This window comes from Emys orbicularis, chromosome 1 (assembly GCF_028017835.1).
Source record: "Emys orbicularis isolate rEmyOrb1 chromosome 1, rEmyOrb1.hap1, whole genome shotgun sequence".
NCBI lineage: Eukaryota > Metazoa > Chordata > Testudines > Emydidae > Emys > Emys orbicularis.
In genome coordinates, this window is record NC_088683.1 from 53769426 (window position 1) to 53796346 (window position 26921).

The 26921-nt window shown below is 46.6% G+C and overlaps 1 protein-coding gene across 1 annotated transcript in view; it reads left to right on the forward strand.

Annotated features, from left to right (window-relative positions):
• The first annotated feature begins 3597 nt into the window (after window positions 1-3597).
• Window positions 3598-26921, forward strand: part of DOCK4 (dedicator of cytokinesis 4) — a 306106-nt gene continuing 282782 nt past the window's right edge. The window contains exon 1 of the mRNA XM_065401620.1: window positions 3598-3994. Coding sequence (XP_065257692.1) covers window positions 3598-3994 — 397 coding nt within the window. The remainder of the gene's footprint in view (window positions 3995-26921) is intronic.

Sequence of the window (26921 nt, forward strand, 5' to 3'; positions counted from 1 at the left end):
TACTAAAAGCAAATTTGGTCAAGGTAACTTAATCAGCAGTACGTCTTACAATGTAATAAATAATTAACATAATTGTTACATTCACATAAGCTTTTTTCCTCCCCCTGTCTCTACCTGCATGTAGACCAGCTGCTCTCATGCCTTCTTTGCCCCAAACAAAGGGCATTTTCAGGAATGAATAGTGCTTTTGTTGATGGGATGTGACTATGACCTACAGAATACTAGACTAGAGCTCCAGGCCTTGTTTGAGATAGAAAATTCACTACAGATGAAAATTTTTCTTTCCTTTAATGTATATGCAGCTTGAATAAAACTGGACCTGTCATAAAGTCTTGTCTTCATCTGGAATATGTAAATTATTATGTGCAAAAATCTGGTCAGGCTGAGATTTTAGTTACATATGTTAGGAAACTGAGAATTCTCTGCGTAGGGGAAGAGAGCAGGAAAGTAAGCGATGGCCCCAAAATGCTGCGTATGTTTAAGGAGCTTGAGGAATGACTGATGGAAACTTCCTTGTAAGGGAGAACCTTGAATTGTGCCCCAGCCAGGACAGCAATAAAGTGGAAGACATTCTAATTCCTTAGAGGATTCAAGGCATCATCACATAGCTCCCAGTATAAAGCTATTTATACTGCATGTCTTGTGACACTGGTTGTACAATAGACATCACACGAGCATTTGCAACTTGTCCATGGTGGAGGAGCTATGCCACTGGCTCACTGTGTCTTAGGGCTGGTCCTTTTTCTCGTCTTCAAAAGGGGGAGGATACTTGTCTCATACAGGAGGGCTGCTAGGTTTAGTTCTTCTTCGAGTGATTGCTCCTGTGTATTCCACAGTAGGTGTGCGTGCTCGCCACCTGCACCGGTGCCGGAAGGTTTTCCCTTAGCAGTATCCGTAGCTGGGGAGCCCCGCAGTGACCCCTGGAGTGGCACCTGTATATCACGCTATCAGGGGAGCCACGGGCTCCCCCCACCCTCAGTTCCTTCTTGCCGCTAGTGAAGGTGATTGGAACTTAGCGCTCCAGCTTCGCTGCAGTCCTTCTTCTCTAGTGGTACCGTTCGTTGGATCATTCTCAGTGTTAGCTTGGGCTCGGGGCATGCCCCGCGCCCCAGGCTTCAAGTCGTGTGACTCCTGTCGCCGTTCTATGCCCAGGAGCGACCCTCACGCTGAGTGTCTTCGCTGCCTGGGTGAGACTCACATAAGCGACCGGTGCAAGATCTGTAGGTCGTTCAAACCAAGAACTAAAAAGGAGAGGGACTTCAGACTTCGAGCTCTCCTGATGGAGTCGGCTTTGGCACCGACGCCGGTGCGCAGATCGGACTCGGCACCGGCCGCCGCATCGTCGGTACGTAGCGAGGCCCCCTCGACCACTCGGCGCCGCTCTCCCTCCAGGAAGCAAGGGAAGGGCCTGGCCTCGCAGCGATGCCGCGATAAGGGCAAGGAGGAGGCTGGTCCCGCTCTGGGCAGCCCTCGGTCCCCCCCCCCCCCGGGCTTAAGACCTCTGGGTCACGTGGAGCGGAGTAGTCCGGTGCCATCGACCCAGACATCCCCGGTGTGGATGCCGTCGACGCCGGAGGTGGTGTAGGCAGCAAAGGACATTATGTCTTTGCCCGTGCCGAGCTCGCAGCCAATTACGGGACCCAGGTCTCGAGGCAAGACCCCGTTAGGTGCCCGTCAGACCTCTTCGGTGAGCCACAGCTCCTGCTCTGGGGACTGCTCCCCGCACCGCTCGGCACACAGCGGCAGCTCTTCGGATGACTCCCGGCCACCGTCAGCGCCGCCCAGCCCCACCATCCCGCTGTCGGGACGGGAATCGCGGGTCCCCTCTACACCGCCCGCCAGCGAGCGGAGGCGCCGGGAATGCTTCCCGGTCAGGCGGGGGTATCGGCGCTGATCTAGACGCGATAGACGTCGTCATTCGCGCTCCAGCTCGACCAGACGCCGCACCAGAGACTCCCCACGTGGTACCTCGGTGTCAAGGCACCAGGCTTCGTACCGCTGTCACCGGGTACCGAAGCAGCTCGTCGAGAGGGTACTGTTCCTCGTCATTGAGGTCCAGATCGCGAGGGCGACGTCGCCACAGGCACCACTCCCATTGCTCCTGTGGCACCGAACGCTCTTCGGCCATCTCGGCCTCGGCGCCCCTCTTCCCGTCCTTGGGCCGCGCTGCCCTGCCGGGACACGTTGTGCCATCAGGTACCCAGCAGGGTCAATGGCACGGTACCCTGTGGCAAAGACAATGGTGCCAGTGGGCACTGTGGCAGCAGGTACCGACCCAGCCCGGGGCCTGTTCGGTCGCCGGAGCATCCCAGGCTCCATCGGCCTCGTCGGGCCCTCCACGGGATAAGTTGACGGGCCAGGACTCGGCGGACCCGCGACTGGACTCCGACCTGGGTCTCGACGCCCCGGCACCGGACGACGCCATTGTGGCTCCCCCGCCTTTGGGTCCCACAGGAGGACTTTAAGGCACACCAGGACTTGCTGAAGCGGGTGGGATCCAGCCTTCAGCTACAAGCCGAGGAGATGGAGGGACCTTCTGATTCCCTCTTCAACGTTTTATCTCCCTCGGCACCGTGCCATGTGGCCCTGCCACTACACCAAGGTGTGGCCAACATCACCAGCTCCCTGTGGCAAACTCCCGCCTCCTTGGCTCCAATCTCCAAGAAGGCTGAGAGAAAGAACTTTGTGCTGGCGAAGGGTCACCAATACCTGTATTCCCACCCGGCGCCTAACTCACTTGTGGTTGAGTCGGTGAACCACAGGGAGCGCCAAGGCCAACCCATGCCCACCCCTAAGAACAAAGACACCAGGAGACTTGACTCCTTTGGCAGAAAGATTTATTTGTCAGCTAGTTTTCAGCTGAGAGTAACCAACCACCAGGCCTTGCTCAGTAGGTATGACTTTAACCTGTGGGAGTCCTTACCTAAGTTCGAGCCCCTTCTCCCGGACAAAGACAGGAAGGACTTCAAGGCTCTGGTGGAAGAGGGGTCAGCGGCGGCTAAGGCGGCCCTGCAGGCGGCGTTGGATGCGGCTGATATGGTGGTTCGCTCCATGGCTTCTGCAATCTCCATGCGCCGGGCGTCATGGCTCCTGTTATCGGGTCTGTCGACGGAGGCCCAATCTCTGATGCAGGACCTCCCGTTCAATGGCAAGGCGGTCTTCGCGGACCAGACGGACATCAGGCTGCATGGGATGAAAGACTCCCGTACCACCCTGCAGACCTTGGGCTTCTACGTCCCTCTGGCGAAGGACAAGGCCAGATCGCTCCCGGCGGCTCAACCTGCTAGGAGCAGATACGAGCCCCCATATAAAAGAGACCAGAACGCCGGTCTCAGAGGCAGCCCTGCTCTGCCCAACAGCCTGGTCCCCCTAAGGGCAAGAGGCAGGGAAAGCGGCGATTTTGACTGTTTCCAGGGGGGCAACGGGCCTGTTGCCAGGGAGACCCCCCGACCAATAAAGTTTGTGTTCTGCAACCGATTGTCTGCCTTCCTCAGGGCTTGGTCCCGCATAACGTCGGACCAGTGGGTCCTCAGTACTATTTCCAAGGGATAGGTTCTGCAGTTCACTTCTCCCCCGCCAAGCCACCCGCCCCACATCATGGTCCTGGGGGATCCCGAGCATGCCCGCCTCCTAGACCAGGAGGTGGATCGGCTACTCAGCCTCGGGGCGGTGGAATGCGTCCCGACACAGTTCCAAGGCAAGGGGTTTTACTCCCATAACTTCCTGATCCCCAAGGCGAAAGGTGTTCTCAGACCCATCCTGGACCTGCGCAACCTGAACAGGTTCCTAACTTGTTCCAAGTTCTGCATGGTGTCCCTGGCTTCTATTATCCCCTGCCTAGACCCGGGTGGACTGGTACGCTGCCCTGGATCTCCAGTACGCTTATTTCCACGTCCACATTTTCGAGGGGCACAGACGCTTCCTCAGATTCGTGGTGGGGACGGGGCACTACCAGTTTACGGTCTTCCTCTTTGGCCTGTACACAGCCCCCAAGGTATTCATGAAATGCATGGCAGTGGTGTGGGTGTACCTCAGGAAGCAGGGGGTACAAATCTTCCCTTACCTGGACGACTGGCTCCTCAAGGGCTAGTCTCGTCCAGAGGTGGAGTTCCACGTGCGGCTACTCTTGGCCACCTGCAAAAACCTAGGCCTGATCGTGAACGAGGCCAAATCTACTCTAGTACCAGTCCAGCGCATAGAGTTAATTGGAGCTCTCCTAGACTCCTCCAAGGCTACGGCCTCTCTTCCTCTGGACAGGTTCGAGACCCTAAGGGATCTCATTGCCTCGGTCTCCACGTTCCCGGTGACCACAGCCAGAGCATGCCTCTGGCTCCTGGGACACATGGTGGCCTGCACGTACGTGGTCCGCCATGCCAGACTCCGGATGAGGCCCCTCCAGCTATGGCTAGCCTCCCAGTTCTCCCAAGCCTGGGACGGCCTAGACAAGATCCTCACAATCCCGTCCCCGGTGTTGGCTTCCCTTCGGTGGTGGTCCCTCCCGAGCAACATGCTACAAGGGGTTCCCTTCAGGGAGGCCAGCCCATCCATAGACCTGATGTCCGATGCTTCGGACCTAGGCTGGGGAGCCCACATGGGAGACGTGCAGACCCAAGGGTCGTGGTCGACCCCGGACTTGTCCCTGCACATAAATGTCAGGGAACTCAGGGCGATACGACTGGCGTGTACGGCATTTCTCACGCACCTCCGTGGCAGGGTAGTCCAGAGTCCTCATGGACAACACCGCCGCCATGTACTATATCAACAAGCAAGGCGGTACTCGTTCCCTAGCCCTATGCCGGGAAGCCCTGGCCTTATGGGAATTCTGTATAGCTCATGATATCTCCCTGAGGGCTGCTCACCTCCCGGGCTTCTGCAATACGCAAGCGGACCGCCTCAGCAGGGTCTTCTCCTCCCAGTACGAGTGGTCGCTCCACTCGGAGGTCGCCCACCGGATCTTCCTAGAGTGGGGAGCTCCCCAGATCAACCTGTTTGTAACACGCCAGAACTGGCGTTGCCCCTGGTTCTGCTCCAGGGGAGGGGTGGGGAAAGGCGCGATCTCTGACGCGTCCCTCATGAGCTGGTCGGGCTAGCTCCTGTATGCCTTCCCCCCACTCCCCCTCATCGCCAAGGTCCTGGAGAAGGTAAAAGTGGACAAGGCGGAGGTCATTCTTATAGCCCCGGCGTGGCCCCGCCAGCACTGGTATGGTCCCCTCCTACCCCTCTTGGCAGCCCCCCCCCCCGAGGGCGCTACCACTCCGCCCGGACCTCCTCTCCCAAGACGGGGGACGTCTCCTCCATCCCAACCTGGCCGCGCTCCACCTGACAGCGTGGCTGCTCCGTGGCTAAACGAGGAGAACAGGTGTTGGGAGCAGGTTAGGTGAGTCCTCCTGGAAAGCAGGAAGCCGTCCACGCATTGGACATATGTGGCGAAGTGGTCCAGATTTACCAGGTGGGCGAGCGAGTGGGGAGTTTCCCCCTCCGCCGCTCCTGGACTACCTTCTGTCCCTTAGGACCCACGGTCTGGCACCGGCCTCGGTCAGGGTGCACCTTGCAACCATATCGGCTTTTCACCCGCCAGTGCAAGGGTACTCGGTCTTCTCACACCCTATGACCTCCCGCTTCCTGAAGGGCCTAGTCCATTCGTTCCCATATGCTAGACCCCCCGTGCCACAATGGGACCTGAACCTGGTCTTGTCACGTCTCACGGGGCCCCCCTTCGAACCACTAGCCACGTGTTCCTGGTCGCACCTCTCGTGGAAGGTGGCCTTCCTCGTGGCAATCATGTCTGCCCGGCATGTCTCGGAACTCAGGGCCTTAACCTCAGAACCCCCCTATACGGTTTTCCATAGGGATAAGGTCCAGCTTCGCCCACACCCGGCGTTCCTCCTGAAGGTGATTTCCGCCTTCCACATGGAGCAGAGCATCTTTCTCCCCGTGCTCTGCCCTAAGCCCCACGCCTCTAACGAGGAACGCCGCCTCCCCATGCTAGATGTGCGTTCAGCAGGGCGGTACTTCGTCCCGAGCCATTGTAAATTCCTACCCACCTCCAACAGATACTGCTTGGAATCACCTGCTGTGGAATACACAGGAGCAATCACTCGAAGAAGAAAGGACAGTTACCTGTTCCGTAACTGGCGTTCTTTGAGATGTGTTGCTCCTGTCTATTCCACACCCCACCCTCCTTCCCCTCTGTCGGAGTTGTCCGGCAAGAAGGAACTGAGGGTGGGGGGAGCCCGTGGCTCCCCTTATAGTGTGATATACAGGCGCCACTCCAGGGGTCGCCGTGGTGCTCCCCGGCTATGGATACTGCTAAGGGAAAAACTTCCGGCACCGGTGCACGTGGCGAGCATGCACACCTACTGTGGAATAGACAGGAGCAACACATCTCGAAGAACGCCAGTTACGGAACAGGTAACTGTCCTTTCCTTAATGTTTGTAAAACGCTTTGAAATCCTCAGACAGAAAGCCTTATAGAAATGCAAAATGTTATCAGCATTATATTTTTAGAAGGGCAAAGTCCATGGGTTCTGGTTTGTTTTTAAACCTGGCTGGATTTTTGTTGAAGATGGACCAGGCCTAATGGGACCTGTCAGATTCTGTAGAAGAGGATAAGATCTGTCCAATTGATCTATCAGGAGAGATGAGCTCAGCTGCAGAGACAGACTGATCCTGATGCAGAACCCTCGGGGTTTTAGGTAAATGGCATCTTCAAATTCCAGGGTTCTGCTGTGGAATCCAGAATGTAATTAGAATTAAATAGCAGAGAACTTTGTTTTTGTGCTGTTTATTATGAATAAAAATGACTGTGCTTTACAAATATGTGCTTTACTGGGTCCTGGGCTTTCCCATCCCTTGTTAATTACCTGTAGACAGTCAGTCTCTCTTTTCATAATCCTACCAGCATCTATTTATACCGCTGAGTCATCTCCTGAAGCACTTTCATCTTTGCTATGAAAACCCCTTGAAGGAACCTTAATGAAAAATGTTCACTCATAGGGCCTGAGGTGAAAAGTACTTTTTTCTTTCCTTGCCAATTGATTGAAAGTAATTTTAAAAAAGTAAAATTTGTGGCAACTGCTCTCCAAGGTCTCACTTCCAAATAGATCCCCTTCCTTCTCTCCCTCAAAAGTTAATACTTCTGAAATAGGGAGTATGACGCTCTGTAAGTTAAGTGTTATATATCTACCTCGTGTGTGAAACTCACTGGGACTTTATCTTCACTGTAGGATCACAAGGACTGCATACTCTTAAGACCACTTCTGTAATTGTACTACTTTTCCCCTCCTACTCCATGAGATAATACTGCCTGGCTGAGTGTATGGCCACTTATCTCAATGCTGAGCAGGGGCCTCTTACAGCGTGGCCGTTCAGCTCTCCAGCCAATCAAGCATGGCCATGGGAGTTCTGGATTCCCAAGCTCTCCAGAGCCACTCGTGCAGCTCTGCAGAGTGGCATGAGAGAGTAGTCCATCTTTGGCCCCACCCCTGCTCATCACATAGAAAACATCTTTTTCTTTCTAATTTCCCCCCAAAACACCCTCCACACTTCCTATGATCTTAGACCTTGAAGGCCTAAGCCCTTTGCCTTCCCATTAGTTCTGTGCATGGCTCCTTTCATCTCCTAGTAGCGCAGATGGCACCAGTCTCTCTGTTAATAGAGAGCAGTGATGCTAAAGAGAGCTGTGCTGTATAGTGGCTGGAGGAGGCAGAAAGATTTGGCTCTCGACCTTGCAACAGAGAGATCCTGTTGCTTGCTACCCTGCAAGGCTTAAAACCCAGGAACATCTGCCATCGCTGGGCACGAGAGGGACAGAATCTGAAGAGAATAAGAGCCAACAGATTGGGGAAGTGAGTGTTTTCTGGGTGTCAGAGGAAAATTCAGTTGGGGTAGAGGCAAAAGAAGGGGAGGGCAAACTGTGTTCTAATCACTTACATATGCAATATGGTCTAGGGGATAGAGCACTGGACTGGGACTCTGAAGATCTGGATTCTGGTCCCAGCTGTTCCACTGGCTTGCTTGGTGACCCTGGGCAAGTCATTTCAACTCATGCTTCAGATTCTCCCTCTGTAAAATGAGGTTATGATACTTACCTCCCTTTGTAAAGCACTTTGGGACCTACTAGTGAAAAGCACTATATATAGTAGTAGTATTATATGCAAATCTCTTTCTCACTACCAGTTCATTAACAGTTTGTTGGCAAGCAAGGTATACAAGTGTTAACATGTAAAAAGAAGACACAGATCTCGTGTCATGTGTGTCCAAGTTAGTTAGACCGTGTGGTTGGTAGTTTGTTATTGTTGTGTATCTCTGATTTGGTGGCAGGTTGCTATCAAGCATGAAGCTATTTCTGCTCCAGGGTTATGCACAATTTATACTCTGCTGTTTTACAGAAGTCTTTGCTTTTTCTGATAACTGGAGGAAGCACCTTTCTCAGACTTTCTTGTATTTAGATATTGGATTAGTAAATATCTGTTTCTATTTCCCCTTTGTCTCATTCACTGCACAGTCATCTCTCCCTCAGGTTGGCTTGTGCTTTGTGTCTCCCAGTTTCCATCTCTGTTTTCTAGCTGCCAAAGCTGTATTCGTTACCAATCTGCCTTAGTTTTGTACAGTTCACTGTGGTGACAATAATCTACTAGTGTGTCCACTTTGTGCAAGGATCTCTCATGTTTTGATTTGACCTTAGCAGCAATTCCTGTTTGAACCTACGTGATATATTGAGTATTCTTCATTTTTGTTTAAGGTTATTTTCTTCACTGGCTGGGAGGTTGATATTGATGAGACCTGGCAATGATATAGAAGAGTGTACCAGGTTTTCATTGGGATCTATGCAGAGAGGGGAGCATTTGTTACAGGAGTCTGGGCTTGAGGAAGCCCCCATTTCTTTGCTCTCCCTCCCAATAGAAGTGAAATGAAAAGCTCTGCTCACTAAAAGTGCTAATAAGGAAGGTTAGCTCAGTGATTTCATCGTGTTCTGCCAGCAGTGATAACAGTCCTTCAGTGGTGTCTATGCTAGGAACTTGCCCTCGTTATAGCCGTCACTGTAGCTGCTTGAAACTGGTATAAGCTATACCAATTGCCGCTTATAGTGGCTTTGTCTGTTTACAAAGTAGACGCTGATAACTGAAGCCCCCAATGAGGAATATGCAAAAGGATGGTGGGGGAGCATAGTATCCATAGGTCAGTAGCTTAAGCGGGATGGGAAGAGAAACTCTCCTAGAGAATACAATACTGCCAGCCATCACTCACCAAAAGCAAGATCACTGGAGGAACCCCTGATCTTATTCTCCTATTTGTTGCCTGAGCTCAGATTTACCTAAAATTTCTTGGCAAACTATTATGCCCAAACTTCTGAAGCCAATTCAAAGATAAAAAGTTGAAAGTGATGTGGAAGTCTCTTGGCTATTATAGCAAAAGGGAGTTACCCTCAGGGGTTTATTGTGAAGAATTTCCACTTCAAATTCTTCCCTTAATTTTGCTCTCCTTCCTCTCTTACTTTTTTCTTTGCTCCTTTTACTTTTTTTGGGTAGCTTACCATTCTAAGCTTCAACTTTGTCAGACCTAGACTTTGAACTACAGGTTCAAATTCCACCAGTACTGAGTATGCCTTTTTCTTTGTGGGTGTATGAACTGAGTGCTATGCGGTTTACTCTGTTTCAGATGAAACTTTAAAAACCAAAAGCCAAATTATCAAGTAATTACTGATTTAGGGGATTTAGGTTTTGGCTGCCCAGTTTGAAATACCTTCGGTCTGATTTATGGAGGTGCTGAGCTCTCGTTGACTTCAGTTACAGGTGTGGGTGTAGCACTTTTGAAAATCATCAGATCCAATCTATCTGAAGGTGGGCACCCAAAATCACTCTTGAAAACATTGATCCAAATTCCTCTCTGTCCTTGTTAAACTTTTAAAGATCTCTCACAAGAGTAGGGCATTGTTCTCACTTCTCTACCAGAAACTTCCTTTCCTGGGTAACAGACTTTGTACCATTTTGCTGCCACCCTACAGGCATTTTCTTATCTTCATTAGTTTTTTACCCTAGTAATTCTCTTACCTTAGTAACTACCAGTTAATTATCACTTAAAATGAGGTTGTTAACATCTTTGAAAAGGCTAGTCTGGACATTCCCCAAACATTTGTTCCAGGCTAGAGCATAAATCCCAAATATTTGTAGCCTGGATTGAAGGTTTGGGGATGTCCTGACTAGCCTTTTCAAATGGAATAATTACCCTGAGATACTTGGCCATCAATTAACTTGAGCTAAAAACTCTAGACTAGACATAAGTCACATTTACACTAAGAAAAAGCTATATTGTAACGTGTTAACAATGAAGAAAAGGCGATAGAGCAGTGGTCCCCAAACTTTTCATGGTGCACCCTGCTTACTCCTGTGTGTGCCCCCCCTCCGGGAGCCATGGTCGGGAACTAGGGCCAGGAGTTTGGCTGTGGCTCCCAGCGGGGAGCGCGGACAGGGGTTAGGGAGCTGAGGCTGAGGTGGGAGCAGCGACTGGGCCGGAAGTCGGGGTCCCAGGCTGGGGCCACAGCTGGAGGATGGGGCTGGGGTTGGGGCTAGGGGCTGAGGGGCGCAGCCAAGGTCCGAAACAAAGCCATGGCTGGGGGCGGGACTGGGGCCGGGAATAGAGCCACAGCTGGGGCTGCGGCTGGGGCCGGAGCAGAGCTAGAGGCAGAGTGGGCTTGGTGCCACTCCCTCCCCGCCCTCTATGGGGGTTGGCCTCGTACCCGCTGCGCTCCCCGGTGCGCCCCACAGTTTGGGGACCACTGCCGTAGATGGATGTCATTTGTGAAGCAATCTGGCATTCTTTGGGATGAAAGATGCTACATAAATGTTGGTTGTTTTGTTTATTGATCAGGTTTATTATAGAAGTATCTAAGTGCCAATCACGAATGAGATCCCATTGTGCTAGATAGCGTAGAGAAACAGAGTAGTAGAAGGTGCCTGCCTCAAAGAGTTGATAATTTAAATAGAAAAGACATACCCCTTCCCACACCAGGTGACTGACTAACAATGTGAATTATATTTTTCTTTTTGTCCATGAAAACTGCTTACAAGTCAGTTGCACTTCACTTACCGTAGCTATCCTTCCAGAGTGCTTGATCCCCCCTTTTTTCATACAACCCATACAGTGAAGTGTAATGCTGAGAGGTGGGTGGGTTTGGCTGAGAGGAGGAAAGAGAAGAGGGTAGCAGCAGCAAGTGCTGTTTGAAAATAAGAGGTGAAATGCACGTAGAGCTCTTAGGGGTGTGCTCAAATGGATAATGCGGAGGGATATGAAAATAGGTTGTCTCTTGGAAGTTTCCAATAGAGAGCATTGTTCATCCCTACTGATATGTATGTGCTAAAAACATAGTGTTTCACAGGAGATAACAAATATATTCCTGCACGTGGTTTAAGCAGAACAAATCACTAATATGAATACAAACTGTAGTCAAGCTTTTATGTTTTGAGAAAATAATCCCATATTTTCTCTTCCAAGCTATCTCTGTTATGAGGATATGAAAAGTGCTAACCCTCTGAGTGTTATATGAAAACTTCTTTGCTTTTCTTTCAGAAGTAACAAGTAAATTATAACCAGAGCTGAAATATGTCAGTGTCTTCATGGTCAGCGCAAAGGAATCCCAATGGACTGGCTATGTTGTTCTGTGACTGTGATATCAACTTGTTGAAAGGGCTGGTTTCCTATCTCACTCCTTTAATGGAGTCTGTGACCACAGCAACATCTGTTGGTAGCAACGATATTACAGTACCGATGTTGCCCAGCCTTCAGCAGTGCTCTGCTTCTGTTGGTACACTGACCTAGAATACTGCCCTAAATCTGTTGCATAGGATTCCTCTAATTTTCCCCCTTATGGTTTGTTGTACACCCCCTGAGGATAATAAACTGATTGCCTGGTGTGTTCCGATAGAACTTGCTGCTAATTAACTCTCCCACAAACATTAGCTCTCACCTTTTTTCTTTTCCTTTCCCCCCCCCCCCAAACCAGTTTTTTAGTTGGTTTGTCTATCTGCCTCATCAATCTGACTCGTGCAAATGTAGTTGCCTTAGGCTACTATATTGTTCCCCATTACATTTTTGCTTTGTATGACTGTAAATATAAAATAGTATTTCAAGCTAATGTTAAGGTTGGAGGTGCAAATAGTCATGCTGCTGCTCCATCATTAAATTGGTCTGTTTATATTGCAGCACTTCTGGTATGATAAATCACAACCCTATGAGGCCTTTGTTACTGTATACTATGAAGTCACTTTAGAATAGATTTTCATTCTTAACTGTTAATTTCTTTCTTTTTGTTGGCTTGTGTCTAAATTACAAGCTTTCTAAATGTTAATACAGGTATATAAGATGATGGGCTAGGGCACTAGTAATGAGAGACATTTACCTCTAAGTTCCTGGTTGAAATCCAAAAGTTTTATAGCAATCTGCTGGCTGTTGAGTGGCTTATGTGAAATGTGTTTGGTCTCAGTCCAGTTCTCTCAGGACCAGTGTCCACATCATCACAAAATCCACTAGCACTAATTAGCACACTTTGCTAGTAGTTGCGTCAGACAAGCCAAGGACGAACTGGATTTGGAGACAGTCCTTCAGATAAGGTTAGAGATACAATGGTAGGGCAGCTTGCATTGCCACTGCCAGTAGTTTACCTGTTCTGTGGAGAAATATCGAACTGCAGCCTCCAGGGCTGTCAGGTTGGCCTTAAAATTCATACAGTAGTTTTGGGTCTTAAAAAAACCAACCAAACAGTGTTTAAAATACACAAATCATTAAACGTTTTCTGATGTTTGGTTTTAATATCTCAGTTTAAATCTCTGCTGTGGTGTTTTGAGGAAGTTTTGAGATGTGTTGAGCCCTCATTGAAGCACTGTAGCCTTTATTGCAATGGAGTTACCAGAAAGCACAAACATACCACGAATGTCCAGTGCAGAGAATTATAATGTTGCTTTCTGTATGACACACAGAGAACACGTACTATGAATTTAGAAGTGGTTAAGGCATCTCCTCAGTAGCCAATGTGTGACATTTCATCCCCAAACTGTGACACATTTTAATTTCCCCCCTTTATATCAAAAGACAGTAGTGCACGTGAAGGAAAATTCATTCCTTAAAAGTAGGATCTATTTTCATGAGAGAAAACAGTGCCTAGAACTGGAGACCATTCTTTTACAAAGTGAGACAAAAACATTAGGACAATACTTTTCTGCAACCAAACTGTCATATGGATTAAAAAATCCATTTAAAAGGAAATAAACTACCCATTGCATGCTAAGTGTCTTCTACTTTTTAAAAATCCAAACCAAATTAAAACAGCAGAATGTTTAAACCACTCGTAGTGGTGACTTGTGGTCGAAATGGGACCTCACCTTTTAATTATGGTGTCATGAATGGGATGCTGTAATATAGAGAGTGAAATCTAAAGCTTAGGGAAAGTTAGGAACCTTCCAAAAATAAGCACCGCAAAGGGGGCCTGAGCTTAGCAAGAGATGAGTTTGGTGTCTCCAATGATCAGAGAGGGCATAAAAGGACAGGGCAGGCTGGGTCCCTGCAAGATTTCCAGACCCTACAGGACTTCTGGGTTAGGCTGACAATCTCGCAGGATTTTGCATGAAATTTGGAGCCATAAAAGGAGCCCTGTGCTCAGGGCCACTTCCTGTTTGCTGGTTTGTCCAGTAGCTAACCCGTCTTCTCTCCCGTATGTAGGTTACTGCAAGTTATGTTAGTTGTCACACTGGGGCTGGGAAGGAATTTTTTCCCATACCACCAAATCAGCCAAGGTTAGTCGGGGAGGAGTGGGGGGATTCGCCTACCTCACAGCAAAACTATAGGGCTGGGATTCTCTGCCTCGCAGAGGGCATCATTTGAGTTCGTGAGGATCATTTAGTTGTCACAACTTTTATTAGATGCCCAGTGCAGGAACTCACTGATTGAGGCTCTAGATCCAAAAACAGGTAACAGAGTGGGCAACCCAAGGGCATCTCCTTATGAGTTGGGGGCAAATATCTAACTCCCTAGGGACCGGGACTCTACCTTAGGGGAACTGCCCCCTTCAATGCACTTTGCAGCAGTGCTGGTGGGGGCAGGGAGAAGAATCCCCTCTTGCCTCAACCCTCTGAAAGGGGGAGGGATGCCAGCAGGTGGGTGGAGGTGGCCAGAGAACCTCCTAATCTGACGGTTGGTTCCCTGGAGCACAATAAGAATTGGCAAAGGATCAAGGAGGTACGAATGACTGCACTGGGCTGTCCCCCGATGGAAACCGTGAATATAATTTGACTAATAAAGTTGTGCCTGGTTAAAATCCATACCACATGTCCTTGCCTTTTTATATGTGGTGAGCACACCAAGAAAAAATCCTCCAAGGTAATAATGCTTAATTCTTCTCAGAATTTTGTTTTCTTGTTTTATCATTCTAATCTTACGTTGATACTCTCTCAAGGATTAGTTTAACCACATAATGGTACTTGTTTTGTTCTCAGGATGCACTGAAATTTGAGGTAGAGAAAGAGTGAATGTGCTATTTTATTTACAAAAAGATGTCTACAAATAAATCACTTTGCCTCTCCTTCCCCACTCTGCAGGAGTGTTTCCTTTATTTATAAAATGTTTTTAATTGATGAAAGATGATCCTATTAAAAGTTGGAAAGATTTAATGGAGAATTTAATCTGAGTAATGAAAATCTTTTATTTTGAGAGTTTATACTGATCAGTATATTTAGAATCACGATTTAAATCTATTGTATTTGTTCTCTTAATACCTTCTAGTCAGTGCATTTAAATTAATACTGACCATCAGTAAGTCACTACATAAGGGAAATAAAAACTGGAAGAATTTTAGATTTATTAAGGGTGGTCTAGAAGCCCTCTCTATTTGCCACCACTCATCACATACACATTGTAATTTCTGCATAAAAATATTCTTCTGTTCCAGAGAGTCTGGTGCCTTTTACAGTTGAGGTTCATCAAATCATGAAAATATGTAGCAACTTTGCTAGCAAGGTGATTTGCATAACTTTACCCATCATTCTTTGCTTGCTGTCAAAATTCTTTAAGCTTGTCATGACCTACTTAAGGGACTTATAGAAAGATTAACATTTCCATTGATTTCTTTGCTTCAGACTGCAGTACTTTTTAGCATTTATATTTTATATTTTCCACTTTTCTTTATATGGTGATAATGGATAGTGTGTCACCATCGGCCAATAATTAACATTTGGGTTTGTATCAGTTTGCTTTCTTTTGACTCTTAAAAAGACATTGTTTTTAATTTAGCATGTCTGATACAGCATTTCAGAAGCAGATTCATCTTCCCTATAATTCTGGCTGTCAGCATTTCCATTACAAACACCTACATTCAGGGGTTAACTCAACTGTAAACACTTCCTCTGGGCTGAAAATAGCCAAACTGTCTTTGCTGGAACATAAATTCCCATTCCTTCTTCCACCCTCCCTCCACAATCAAATTAAAATAAAATATCAAGTTAATGTGTTAAGAATTAAAATAAATAATAGTGAAAATCAGTTTAAAAGTAGTAAGCCCACGTGCATTCGCTTATTTTCACACATTGGCATATAGTTTGTCATGCAGTATTATAAGCAATTGGTTCAATTTCCCATTTAAAAAATGGAATCCAGCATGGAGCTCTAAGAAATAATAGGCAGCAGGTTTTAAATTAATATGTGGAAGTACTTCTTCATACAATGCAAAGTCAACTTGTGGCCTTCACTACTTGTGAAGGCCAAAAGTATAATTGGGTTCAAAAAAGAAATAGATAAGTTCATGGAGGATAGGTCCATCACTGGCTATTAGTGAGATGGTCAGGCACACAACCCCATGCTCTGGGTGTCCCTGACGCTCTGACTGCCAGAAGCTGGGACTGGATGACAGGATACTGGGCTAGATGGAACCTATATGACCATTTTTAGTTTATACACACATCGTGTCCTGAAAATTATGGAGGGATTGGACAGTATAAGAGCCAGACCCAAACCACCTCTGGCTTTGATTTGGTAAAACAAAACCGGATCAAGATTTTGCAAAAGCAAAGATCCCACAGGTTTTATTCATTTCGAATTGATAGGCAAATGTGCATCTTAAGAATTATTTAAAAGGGAAAGAGACAGGAAAAAAACCCTCCCAAAATAAAACCCTCTTATTTTACATTAATATTAATGGTGATAGAAACAGGTCAAAGCCTTAATGTTAAAAATGTGAAATAGCATGTGTAAATGTGAAACATCACTCCTGAAATAGCACGTGCATGGGCTCAGGGGCCCACCCACACAAAGTCAGTTGCAGGGTCAAGACCTTAGGCTGATATTGTCTGGGTGGTTAAGCACTGGAATAAATTTCCCAGGGAGATTGTGGAATCTCCATCATTGGAGATTTTTAAGAGAAAGTTAGACAAACATCTGCCAAGGATATTCTGGAACAGGGGTAGGCAACCTATGGCAGGCGTACCAAAGGCGGCATGTGAGCTGATTTTCAGTGGCACTCACACTGCCTGAGTCCTGACCACTGGTCCAGGGGGCTCTGCATTTTAATTTAATTTTAAATGAAGCTTCTTAAACATTTTAAAAACCTTATTTACTTTACATACAAGAATAGTTTAGTTATATATTACAGACTTATAGAAAGAGACCTTCTAAAAATGTTAAAAATGTATTACTGGCACACGAAACCTTAAATTAGAGTGAATAAATGAAGACTTGGCACACCACTTCTGAAAGGTTGCTGACCCCTATTCTAGAAGATAATACTTAGTCCTGCCATGAGTGCAGGAAACTGGACTAGATGACATCTCAAAGTCCCTTCCAGTACTATGATTATTATCTTAATTCTACCAGTATTTACAGTACTCTTGCACTACTGTACAGTAATTCCACAGAGGTCAATGGAATTACATCTGTGTAAGAGACCAGAATTTTAATCTGTGCTTAACACTTGCTATTATCTTGTGTTGTCAATTAAGTTCATAGAATCATAGAATATCAGGGTTGGAAGCAGGGCCGGCTCCAGGCACCAGCCGACCAAGCACGTGCTTGGGGCGGCTCCTTATAAGGGGCGGCCAATGTTGGGGTGGCAGGGGGCGCTCGCAGTGGTTTGGTTTGGTTTGCGGGGCGGCGCTCGAGGGTTTTTTTGTTTGTTTTGTTTCGGTGACGTGGCGTGGCGCTGGGGGGGCGGGGGCTTCGGCGGCGTGGCGCTGGGGGGGCGGGGGCTTCGGCGGCGTGGCGCTGGGGCGGGTGGGGGTTTGGGCGGCCCGGCCCGGCGCTCCGGGGGTTTGGGCGGGGGTTTGGCCGGCCCAGCGCAGCGCTCCGGGGGTTTGGGTGGCCCAGCCCAGCACTCCGGGGGGGTGGGCGGCCCGGCGCGGCGCTGGGGGAGGCGGGGGTTTGGGCGGCGTGGCGCTCGGGGGTTTGGGCGGCCCGGCGTGGCGCTGGGGGGGCGGGGTTGGCCGGCCCGGCGTGGCGCTCCGGGGGTTTGGGCGGCCCGGCGAGGCGCTCGGGGGGGGGGGCGGGGGTTTGAGCGGCCCGGCGTGGCGCTTGGAGGGGGTTGGCGGTGCGGCAAGGGGGGGGGGGGTTACGGCGAGGCGGCGCTCTTCTTTTTTGCCTGGGGCGACAAAAAAGTTTGAGCCGGCCCTGGTTGGAAGGGACCTCAGGAGGTCATCTAGTACAACCTCCTGCTCAAAACAGGACCAATCCCCAGACAGATTTTTACCCTGGTTCCCTAAATGACCCCCTCAAGGATTGAACTCTCAACCCTGGGTTTAGCAGGCCAATGCTCAAACCAGTGAGCTATCTCTCCCCTTGGAATTCTAGTGCATCCTGTGCTTTGGTATTTGGTTACCATTTTCACTGGGTTTTGTCTGATTTGTGCCTGTGTTGGTGGTCTTATTACATTTTTAAATTTTTTTATAGTAAAACAACAATAGTAACTTGACATGTCTGATTTCTTAACTGGTGCAAGAAAAAAAAAGGATCTGTTTTCTAAGGCACAGAAAAGGTGAAGTGTCAGCAGTGCTATTTCCTAGTAAAATGTCCTAGTAAAATTGTCTTGCCTGTGTCTAATCCAGTTGAACCATAAAGGCTGCAAATTTTGCAAGACATATTTGAATAAAAAATCCTATTCTGGCATGCTTGAGACCTTCAGTTCTTTTCCAGATTGCAGCCATAAAATCTTCTAGTTTCCATATGTTTTGGAGAAAACAGACGTATGAAAAATCATGATACTTTACTTCGCTGATTTTGCTTACATGTAATTTCCTTTCTGTGACGCATCAGTGGTTTACACACGCGCCTTCCAAGGATTAGATAGTGCTAGGCTGGCCACATAATGGTATCTCCTTCTGTCACCCCAAGCAACCAAACCACCCAGTGAGTGTAATTATTATATTAATTAACACTGTTGTTTTTTGGAACTAATGAATTTCAATGCAAGTCCAAGAGTGATTGTCGGCTAACCTTTTAGATAACCCTACTGAAATGGAAAAGTGGTTCCTTTTAATTGGGTAATTGGAGGGTTAATAAACTGCATATATTTTATAATCAAGTTAAATATAATAAATGTATGTTGCAAAGGCAAATTAGGTACTTTGTTATAAGCACCAGTTTTCCTCTTGTTTTCTTCCTGATTTAATCTGTGTTTATTGGTTGGTGAATACCTTCACAGCATATGAAAATGTCTGTCTTACTATACTCTTCCATTAGTATACAAAAAAGGGAGTGGGGACACTAACTATTTACAAAGGCATCTGAATTTTTATAGCTGTAATAGTTTGACAATTGCTTCGTGATTTTACTCATGTATTCGTACCCTAAATTCTTTATCATGTCATAGTGGGGACACTGGTTAAGAAGCTGTCCCATCCATTCCTAAACCCCTCTTTATCCATGTGAAATGTACTCTCAGATTTTGCTTTTGGGCTGAAATCTTGGCTAAGTGAGCCCATAGCAGTTGGAGATAGATATGGGGGTGGGGGGAGGGAGGACTGAAAAGGGATTGTGGAAGGAAATGGAGGAAAGGAGTTTGATTAAATCTGTTCGGAGAGCTACTTTTGTGATTAATGCATAGATTTTATTTGTGCTCACGTTACTTCGTTTGGCATATGGTTTGCTCTTAGGAAAGCAGCTATTGTTCAATAAGTTTGAATATTTTTTGTAAACAAATAAGTAGAGTTGCCAACTTTCTAATCACACAAAACTGAAGACCTTTGCCCCGTCCCTTCTCTGAGGCCCCACCCCCACTCACTCCATTTCTCCCTCCCTCTGTCACTCGCTCTCTCCCACACTCACTCGCTCATTTTTACTGGGCTGGGGCAGGGGGAGTGCAGGAGGGGGTGTAGGCTCTGGAGCGGGGACAGAAATGAGGGGTTCTGGGTACAGGAGGCTCCAGGCTGGGGTAGGGGGTTGGGGTACAGGCTCTGGAGTGGGGCCAGGGATGAGGCGTTTGAGGTGCAGGATGGGGCTCCGGGAGTGGAGCCGAGGGGTTCAGAGAGTGGGAAGATGCTACGGTTTGAGGCGGGACTTGGGGTGTGGGAGGAGGTTCGGACTCCGGGCAGGGGGTGCGGGTTCCAGCGTAGGGCTAGAAATGGGAGGTTCCTGGAAAAATGGAGCTGCGGAGCCGGCACAGGGGCAGGTAGGCAGCCTGCCAGCCCCGCCAACCGGACTTTTAACGGCCCAGTCAGCAGTACTGACTGGAGCCACCAGGGTCCCTTTTTGACCAGACACCTGGCAACCCTAGAAATAAGTGATTAAAAATTGTATACAGCACAAGCACAGTGTTATCTTACCAATTTTAGATGCATGCTTTATTTAGCTTTAGAACTCTCCCTTGCAGTCCACCAACCATTCTTTCCACTATCAGACTCATGCATTTCCACCACTGTCCCTCATTGCCTAATTTAAAGTTGACATCAGAAGGTCCCCAGTAGACCTGGCAAAACTTTCTGTTGATTTCTACAACTTTTTATGTGCAAGCTCTGGGCTTGTGCCCTACAGAATGCATTGATTTGTAGGCTTCAGTTGCCAGACTTATTTGAAAGGTCCAGTTTCAAAAATGGAGAAATACCGGAGGATTTTTATTTTTATCTAGATTATTTCTCATGCTACTGTTGAAGGGCTAGCTGTGGTCTCTGGGCGGTCAGTGAAAACTGTTGAGAAGTACAGCAGCAGAAAATGCAGAGAACTGTCTCTGTGTAAATGTGTTACAATTGTTCCTCATATACTGTATGCTGACTATTCAATTGTATGTGTCTTAGTTATTGGCCCAATGACCAGCCATTTTGTGATATGATGACATATGCAATGATCACTTGGATTTTTTTTATATTGATCTGTTTCAGGTGCTTTGTGATTTTTTTTCTAGTTAGTTTTAATCAACATATCACTCACTACTGGGGCAATCTACCAAAAGGACAGAAAGGCCTCACCAAATGTGACCCTTCTGAAGGCAGATGGCATAACTCTCCTTTTGTTTAGATGTCAGTGCTACAGGGAAGATCAGTGCACACTCCAGTGCCTGACCAAATATTTTATTTTACCACACACCAATAATTAAAACTATGAACACAGCGGTTTATGACTTTGAGGATGAGACATTTCTACAAATAATGCATTTTTCTTAATTTATTTCTAAATTATCTTGTTAGGAGATTGTCTAATCTCTTCTTCCACATTCTTGTCTCAAGCAACAATTGTTTTTCGCAAAATCCTATTAATAAGCCCCACCATTAAACATAAGTAAAATGTACCTTTGCCTTCCACTTACCACATCAGATATTTGGATAAATCCTTTGAGGCCCCTACTGTTCCATTTAGACTAATTTAAAACTTATCACGAGAACTTTTGTGGCAGATAAAGTCCAGTGCTACAACACATGAATGATTTAACATTAGGGTAATAGTGGTATTACCCTGAAAAAATGGATTTTGGGACACCCTAGAATAACCTGCCTATCGCCCCCTTAATCTGACCCTCTCCCGAGGTATGGGTTTCTGGGGCAGTTAAGGAAATGCTAAAGGACTGGATATAACCTTCCGATAAAATGGCAGTGTTTTTTTCCAAAAACGAAGTATCTTTTATGAACTAATAATCCCTATTATAGTGTATTCTAAGAATAAAAATCAGACACAAATCCCTTATTACAAGTTAAAGAGCATCTAAACTGCAGTAGCATACAGTCTAAATGATGCTAAATGATGTGCTCTGCCACAGATGACCAGTCTGTGACGGATCACTGACAGCTGTTCTTAACTTACACTTTAAATCCTACATGAGAAAACACACATCTCAAGCATACACAAACTAATACTATTCTATACTATGCTTATGCTACAGTATAATTAAAACTAACAGGCTTTCTCTGTTTATTGATTCTGCTGCATTGTGTGCTGTTTGCTGCTGCTTGCTGCTCTGTGAGCTCTGGTCAGTCAGCATGGTTCCGTGTCTGGTCTCTTCAGCAGCCTCGCAGAACTTTCTCTCCAGCAGTTCTTCTCACTGGCTCCCAATTGACTGACTGACTGACGACCAGCACACTGTCTTTTATACCATCAGACCTCTACTGAGCATGCTCGCTATCAAATATTACCTCATCCCTGTTTATTGCACATGCTCACTACTACCAGAAAAAGCAGTGCCAAATCTATTAAACAAAAACTTCTACTTAAAAAAAGGAGTTGGATAGATAAATCCAGTGCTAAAGAGTTTTGTATCAGAAAATATCACTATGCTAATCATGAGTGATATTTCCAGTGTAGTTTTTCCTCCTGCAATTGATAGCAAATCAAGGGTGAGCTGGCTCTTTTATTTGAGGTAAAACCTGTCCAGAAGTACTTTCTCTTAAGAAGCTTCCCATCAAAGTGAAAACACTTTTATTTTGTCACTGTTATACTTGAGAATAATTGTAAACAATACCGTTGATTCTTATAATAGAATTAATTTGCTCCTTGCTGTGCTGTTAAGTTTTTCAAGGTGGATGTATAGTAGTTGTATGAGATCTCAACTAGAGATAATTGGTATAGTTGACTTAATTATGTGACTGTCTATGGAGACCCACAATTAATAGTCATATTTTATTTTTAAAATGTTACTAAAACACAGGAGAGAAGAGGTTTAGTTTTCATTAGTAAATAAATGATTATTTGCTAATGGAGTTGTAGTGGGTATATAGCAAAAATTACATGTCTGGTGTATAACAACCTCATTAAGGCAAACAGTTACTTATAGCATGGAAAAAGAATAATACAAGCTAAATAGCTTCTCATGTTATAAATGCAATGGAAAGGAATGTGCAATGTGTCAAAATCCAAAATGACAACAAAATCACAGATAAACAATGCTGCTGACAACACTATGAGGATTAAAGAGTGCCTCAGTCAAAAAAAAAAATTGCTTTTTTCTGTAAAGTGACATTGTTTGGACTTCATAATGCAATAAAATTGAATGTGAACGAGATACATACAGCCAAATGTGAGGGCTGAAGTCCATGTTAAGAAAAATGATACCTGGCAAGGCTGGAAAATACTGTCATTCAGAAGTGTATAAAGTGCCGATTTCCCCCCCCCTATTAGTATTCCAGTGACAGTGTCCCAAGCACAGAGTTAAAACCTGCTCTTCGGAAGGGAAAAATAGAGCTTGAAACTTTTTTTTTTTTATCCAGATGACATGAGGTCATTTGATGGGCTTTTGTGTTCTAAAGATTTTACTCCATGAGATAGGTGTGATGCTTCCTTGCTATTAGTGAGAATACAATATTTATTCATTTGCTGTGCTTGGCCTTCTTGGATAATCTTTACTGCTTGAATGGGAGTAAACATGGAATTTTAAGGGGAAAAACAGTGTCAGTAGCCAAATTTCTCAGCATCAGCGTAACACCAACCACATGGAATTTCACAGCTACTGTGCCACTGCTGTTTAATCGCATGTTCCCCTGGAATGACTCTGTTAAGTGATAGAGTAAGGAATAATATTGCACTGTAACTCCCATGACAATCTTACTTTCCTTTCTTTCTAGAGTGCTTCCAATTTAGGCCTGATCTACATTAAATTGGCTTAAGTATGTTCTTCAGGGGTATGATCCTGAGCAGCGTAGTTAAGCTAACCTAACCCCCAGTGAGACAGCGCTAGGTTGATGGAAGAATTCTGCCATTCTGGATTACCTACGCCAATGGGAGAACCCCTCCTGATGGGATAGGTAGTGTTCAAGTGGTTTGCTGGCCTGTCTTCCCCAGACAATAAAGGACATCATCCAACTCTCTTTCAGGCTCTTCCCTCAGTGTACAGTTTATTAATTCAAATAAAAATCTAGCAAGCTAACACAAAACAAAGTTATTCCCCAACCATCACAAGCTGCAGGGACTCAGAGGCCTTTCACTCCAGAGTGTCTTCTCCTGTTCCAGGGCCTGCCACATCAGCCAATCTCCCTCCTGTAGCTTGCTCTCTCTCTCTCTCTCTCTCTTAACTGAACCACTTCCTGGCTTTTATAATCACTTGATCAGTCTGACCTGGGAGGTAGGTGATGGATCAGTAACAGGTCAGGCTGGGCCCAACATCCCTAAAAGGGCCAGCCACCCTGTGACATGGTTCATCCCACATAACGTCTCCTTCAATATCAAGGGTTCCAAGAAGGCCAGAGTCTCTTAGGGCTTTCTGCAGCCTTATCCAAAAGAAAAAGATAATCACTTGGAGGGCCCTTTGATTTGTATCTGAGCCTTTTCTTCTGGGTTCTCATGAAGAACTTCCCTTCCCTCACCCTTCCACCCCCCTTTAGTCTCCCATTCTCTAAATGTAAAGGTAGAGGGAAACCCCGCTATAACGCGCCCTGCAATAACGCAAATTTGGATATAATGCGATCATAAGGTGGCTCCGGCCGCCCCAAGCAAAAAAAAAAAAAAAAAAAGGCAGCCGGAGCACTGCCGAAGCGCGCAAAAAATAAAAAAAATTAAAAAGAAAAAAAAGAGGCTGGAGTGCTGCCGAAGGGAAAAAAAACAAAAAATGGAATGTGCCTTCCCCACTGCCTCTTCCCCCCCACCCCCGCTTCTCCTTTTGGCGAGAAGAGCCATTCTCCTCCCCAGGTGCGCCTCGCTCTTCCTCTGCCCCTTGCACGTCTCCCCTACTCTCCCCAAGTGTTTCCCTCTCTCGCTGCATGGCTGAGAGCCCCCGCTGCTGGAGCTGCACCCTTTCAGTTACTGTTATGGGCAGTTCGCAAATGCAAGTCGTCTTCTGCCCAAGAGAAATTGACCAGCTTGAAACTGACCAGCTTGAAATGGTAAACCTCGCTATACCGCGACCCCGCATTTATCGCGATCGAATTTTTTGAACCCCAATCATCGCGTTATAGCGGGGTTTCACTGTATATGTTATTGAGCTAGCTGGCCGCCATGAGTTTTATTTAGCCACTTTACTGCCTTCAAGTTGCATGAGGTCTCTGCACTCAGTTGCATCTAGCTCACCTCAGAAATCTATGAGATTTTTGCATAGGCTACAGTGATGCCTGCTGTTATGAAGGAGATTGATCACAGGCAGACTTTCCTGCTGATGAGCTTCATCAACATGCCTACAGTCTCCAGAGGCTGTTTGAGTGTTCAGGCCTGTAAGGAATGTTGTTTTATCTCTATTTCAGGAACAAATATAAACCAAGAAATTTGTCTTTCACAAGCTCAGCAGGATCAAAATGTTGACTTCATCAGTAGTATCAGACGTCTAAGTGAAGTAAAAGGCTTTAAAAAACAAATATACTTGCCAGCATGAGAGTCACGGTGGGTAGAATTTCACTACTGGGAACACTGTTGATGCATGTTGAATTATGCCATATGTGGTGATGTAGGCTGGCATCCATTCCTTTTGGGTTAACAATTGAAGCAGGAATTCTACACTTCATATTATGCTAGAGACAGTGGGGGACTCATTAGTTGGGGGAATCAGAGGGAAAAGTAGGTAAAAATTCTGGCGATAAGCAAAAATCTTGAGGGAACTGACCAAACCATTGTGCAAGGGACTTTCTCTTGTCCTGGAAGTTCCTGAAAATGCTTTGGTTGAAAGGAAAAATTGGTGTGTATAAGAGTGAACGAAGTAGTCTAACAGTGTTTGAAAAATAAGGAACTGATGCGCTGTGTCTCATATCTTCTCAGTTTTACAAAATGGATATAGATATTTAGGCATGCAACTTTCACTGGCCAGATCCACCCCACAGGTACAGGGTGGGTATAATGTGTATATAGCTCTGCACTTATGGGGTTAAGATGTGTCCGAGAGAGGGTGGGGGAGATTCACTTGGCAAAGAAGCTATTTAGAGTCAGGTTAGGACTTAATAGAAGCTCTGCTGGTGAAAGTTAGTCAGAGAAGTGCTGAACTATTGCATTTCCAGGCTGGATTGGCCCTGACCTCTCCTGTATGAGCCTTGTCTTCTCTTGATCTGTTGACTTTAATGGACATCAGGTGCTAACCACTTACAAATGGAGAGGTCAGCACTTACTGTATGGGTTAGAGAACAGCCTTTCCTTCTCTCTCTCCTTCCACCAGCACATGCGAAAAATTCTCCTGTCTAGTTCAGAAGTGAGACAAAAACTGACTGACTGCGGTTTATTTGATTGCAGCACTCTGAATTTTGCATCCTGGTTAGAATGGTCTCTAGAACAACTTTTTATGTTTGCTTTTAACCAATTCCAGCTAGAAACATCTGTTGTGTTTATATCCGTCAGAATTTTAGCCAAGAATCTGACCGAAGATGATAACCTTGCTGAATTAGGAGGAGGGAGTACTCTAGTCTCAGCTGTGTATTTGTGCGTGTGCCAGATTTAGTGCGAAACTCATCTCTATGGGTAGCCAGTGTTCCACTAGCATGAGGGACTAGGGGTGGGGAAGATACCATTCAGCTTTTTCAGACAATCAGACGACAGATTTTGGACAAAGCTAATGACTTTGCCTGCATATTATTTTCAAGTCCTGACAGCTGATTAGGGTTGCCAACTTTCTAATCGCACAAAACCAAACACCCTTGCCTTGCCCCTTCTCCGAGGCCCCACTCCCCACTCACTCCATCCCCGCTCCCTCCATTGCTTGCTCTCCCCCACCCTCACTCACTTTCATTGGGCTGGGGCAGGGGTTTGGAGTGTGGGAGGGGTGTGGGCTCCGGGGTCCAGAGTGGGGCAGGGGTTGAGAGGTTTAGGATGCAGGAGGGGGATCAGGGCTGGGCCAGGGGGTTGGAGTGTGGAAGGGGACGAAGGGTGCAGGCTCCAGGGGCAGCGCTTACCTCAGGTGGCTCCCGGTCGGTGTTGCAGTGGGGCAAAGGCAGGCTCCCTGCCTGCCAGCCCTGGCTCCGCATGGCTCCCAGAAGCGGCTGGTATGTCTGATTCCTAGGTGGAGGGGCCAGGGGGGTTCCCGGCCAATGGGAACTGTGGAGAAAGCACTTGGGGCGTGATCAGCGTGGCCACCCCTGCACCTAGGAGCCGGCCAAGCTGGCTGCTTCCGGGAGCCGCACGGAGCCAGGGCAGGCAGAGAGCCTGCCTTAGCCCTGCTGCGCTGCCAACCGGACTTTTAGCGGCCCTGTCAACAGTGCTGACCGGAGCTGCTAGGGTCCCTTTTCGACCAGGCGTTCCGGTCAAAAACAAGACGCCTGGCAACTCTACAGCTGATACAACATTCTTTTTGATAGTATTTTAAGTGGTTTGAAGTATTTGTGTAAGCAGATTCTCATCATTCAAAGCAAATATCAGTTCAATATATTATTATTTATTAAAATAACACAGTTTAAGGTTTGATCCTGTAGAAACTTCTGATAATAAGAATGTAATAATTCTGAGTAGGTAAATGTTTGTAGGATTGGGCCCTTATTTTGTAAAGAGTCTTCCAGATACATTCTCTGATGCCTTATAGAGCTGAATACAGTTTTAATAGTTGGGCCCTGATCCCACAAATGGAT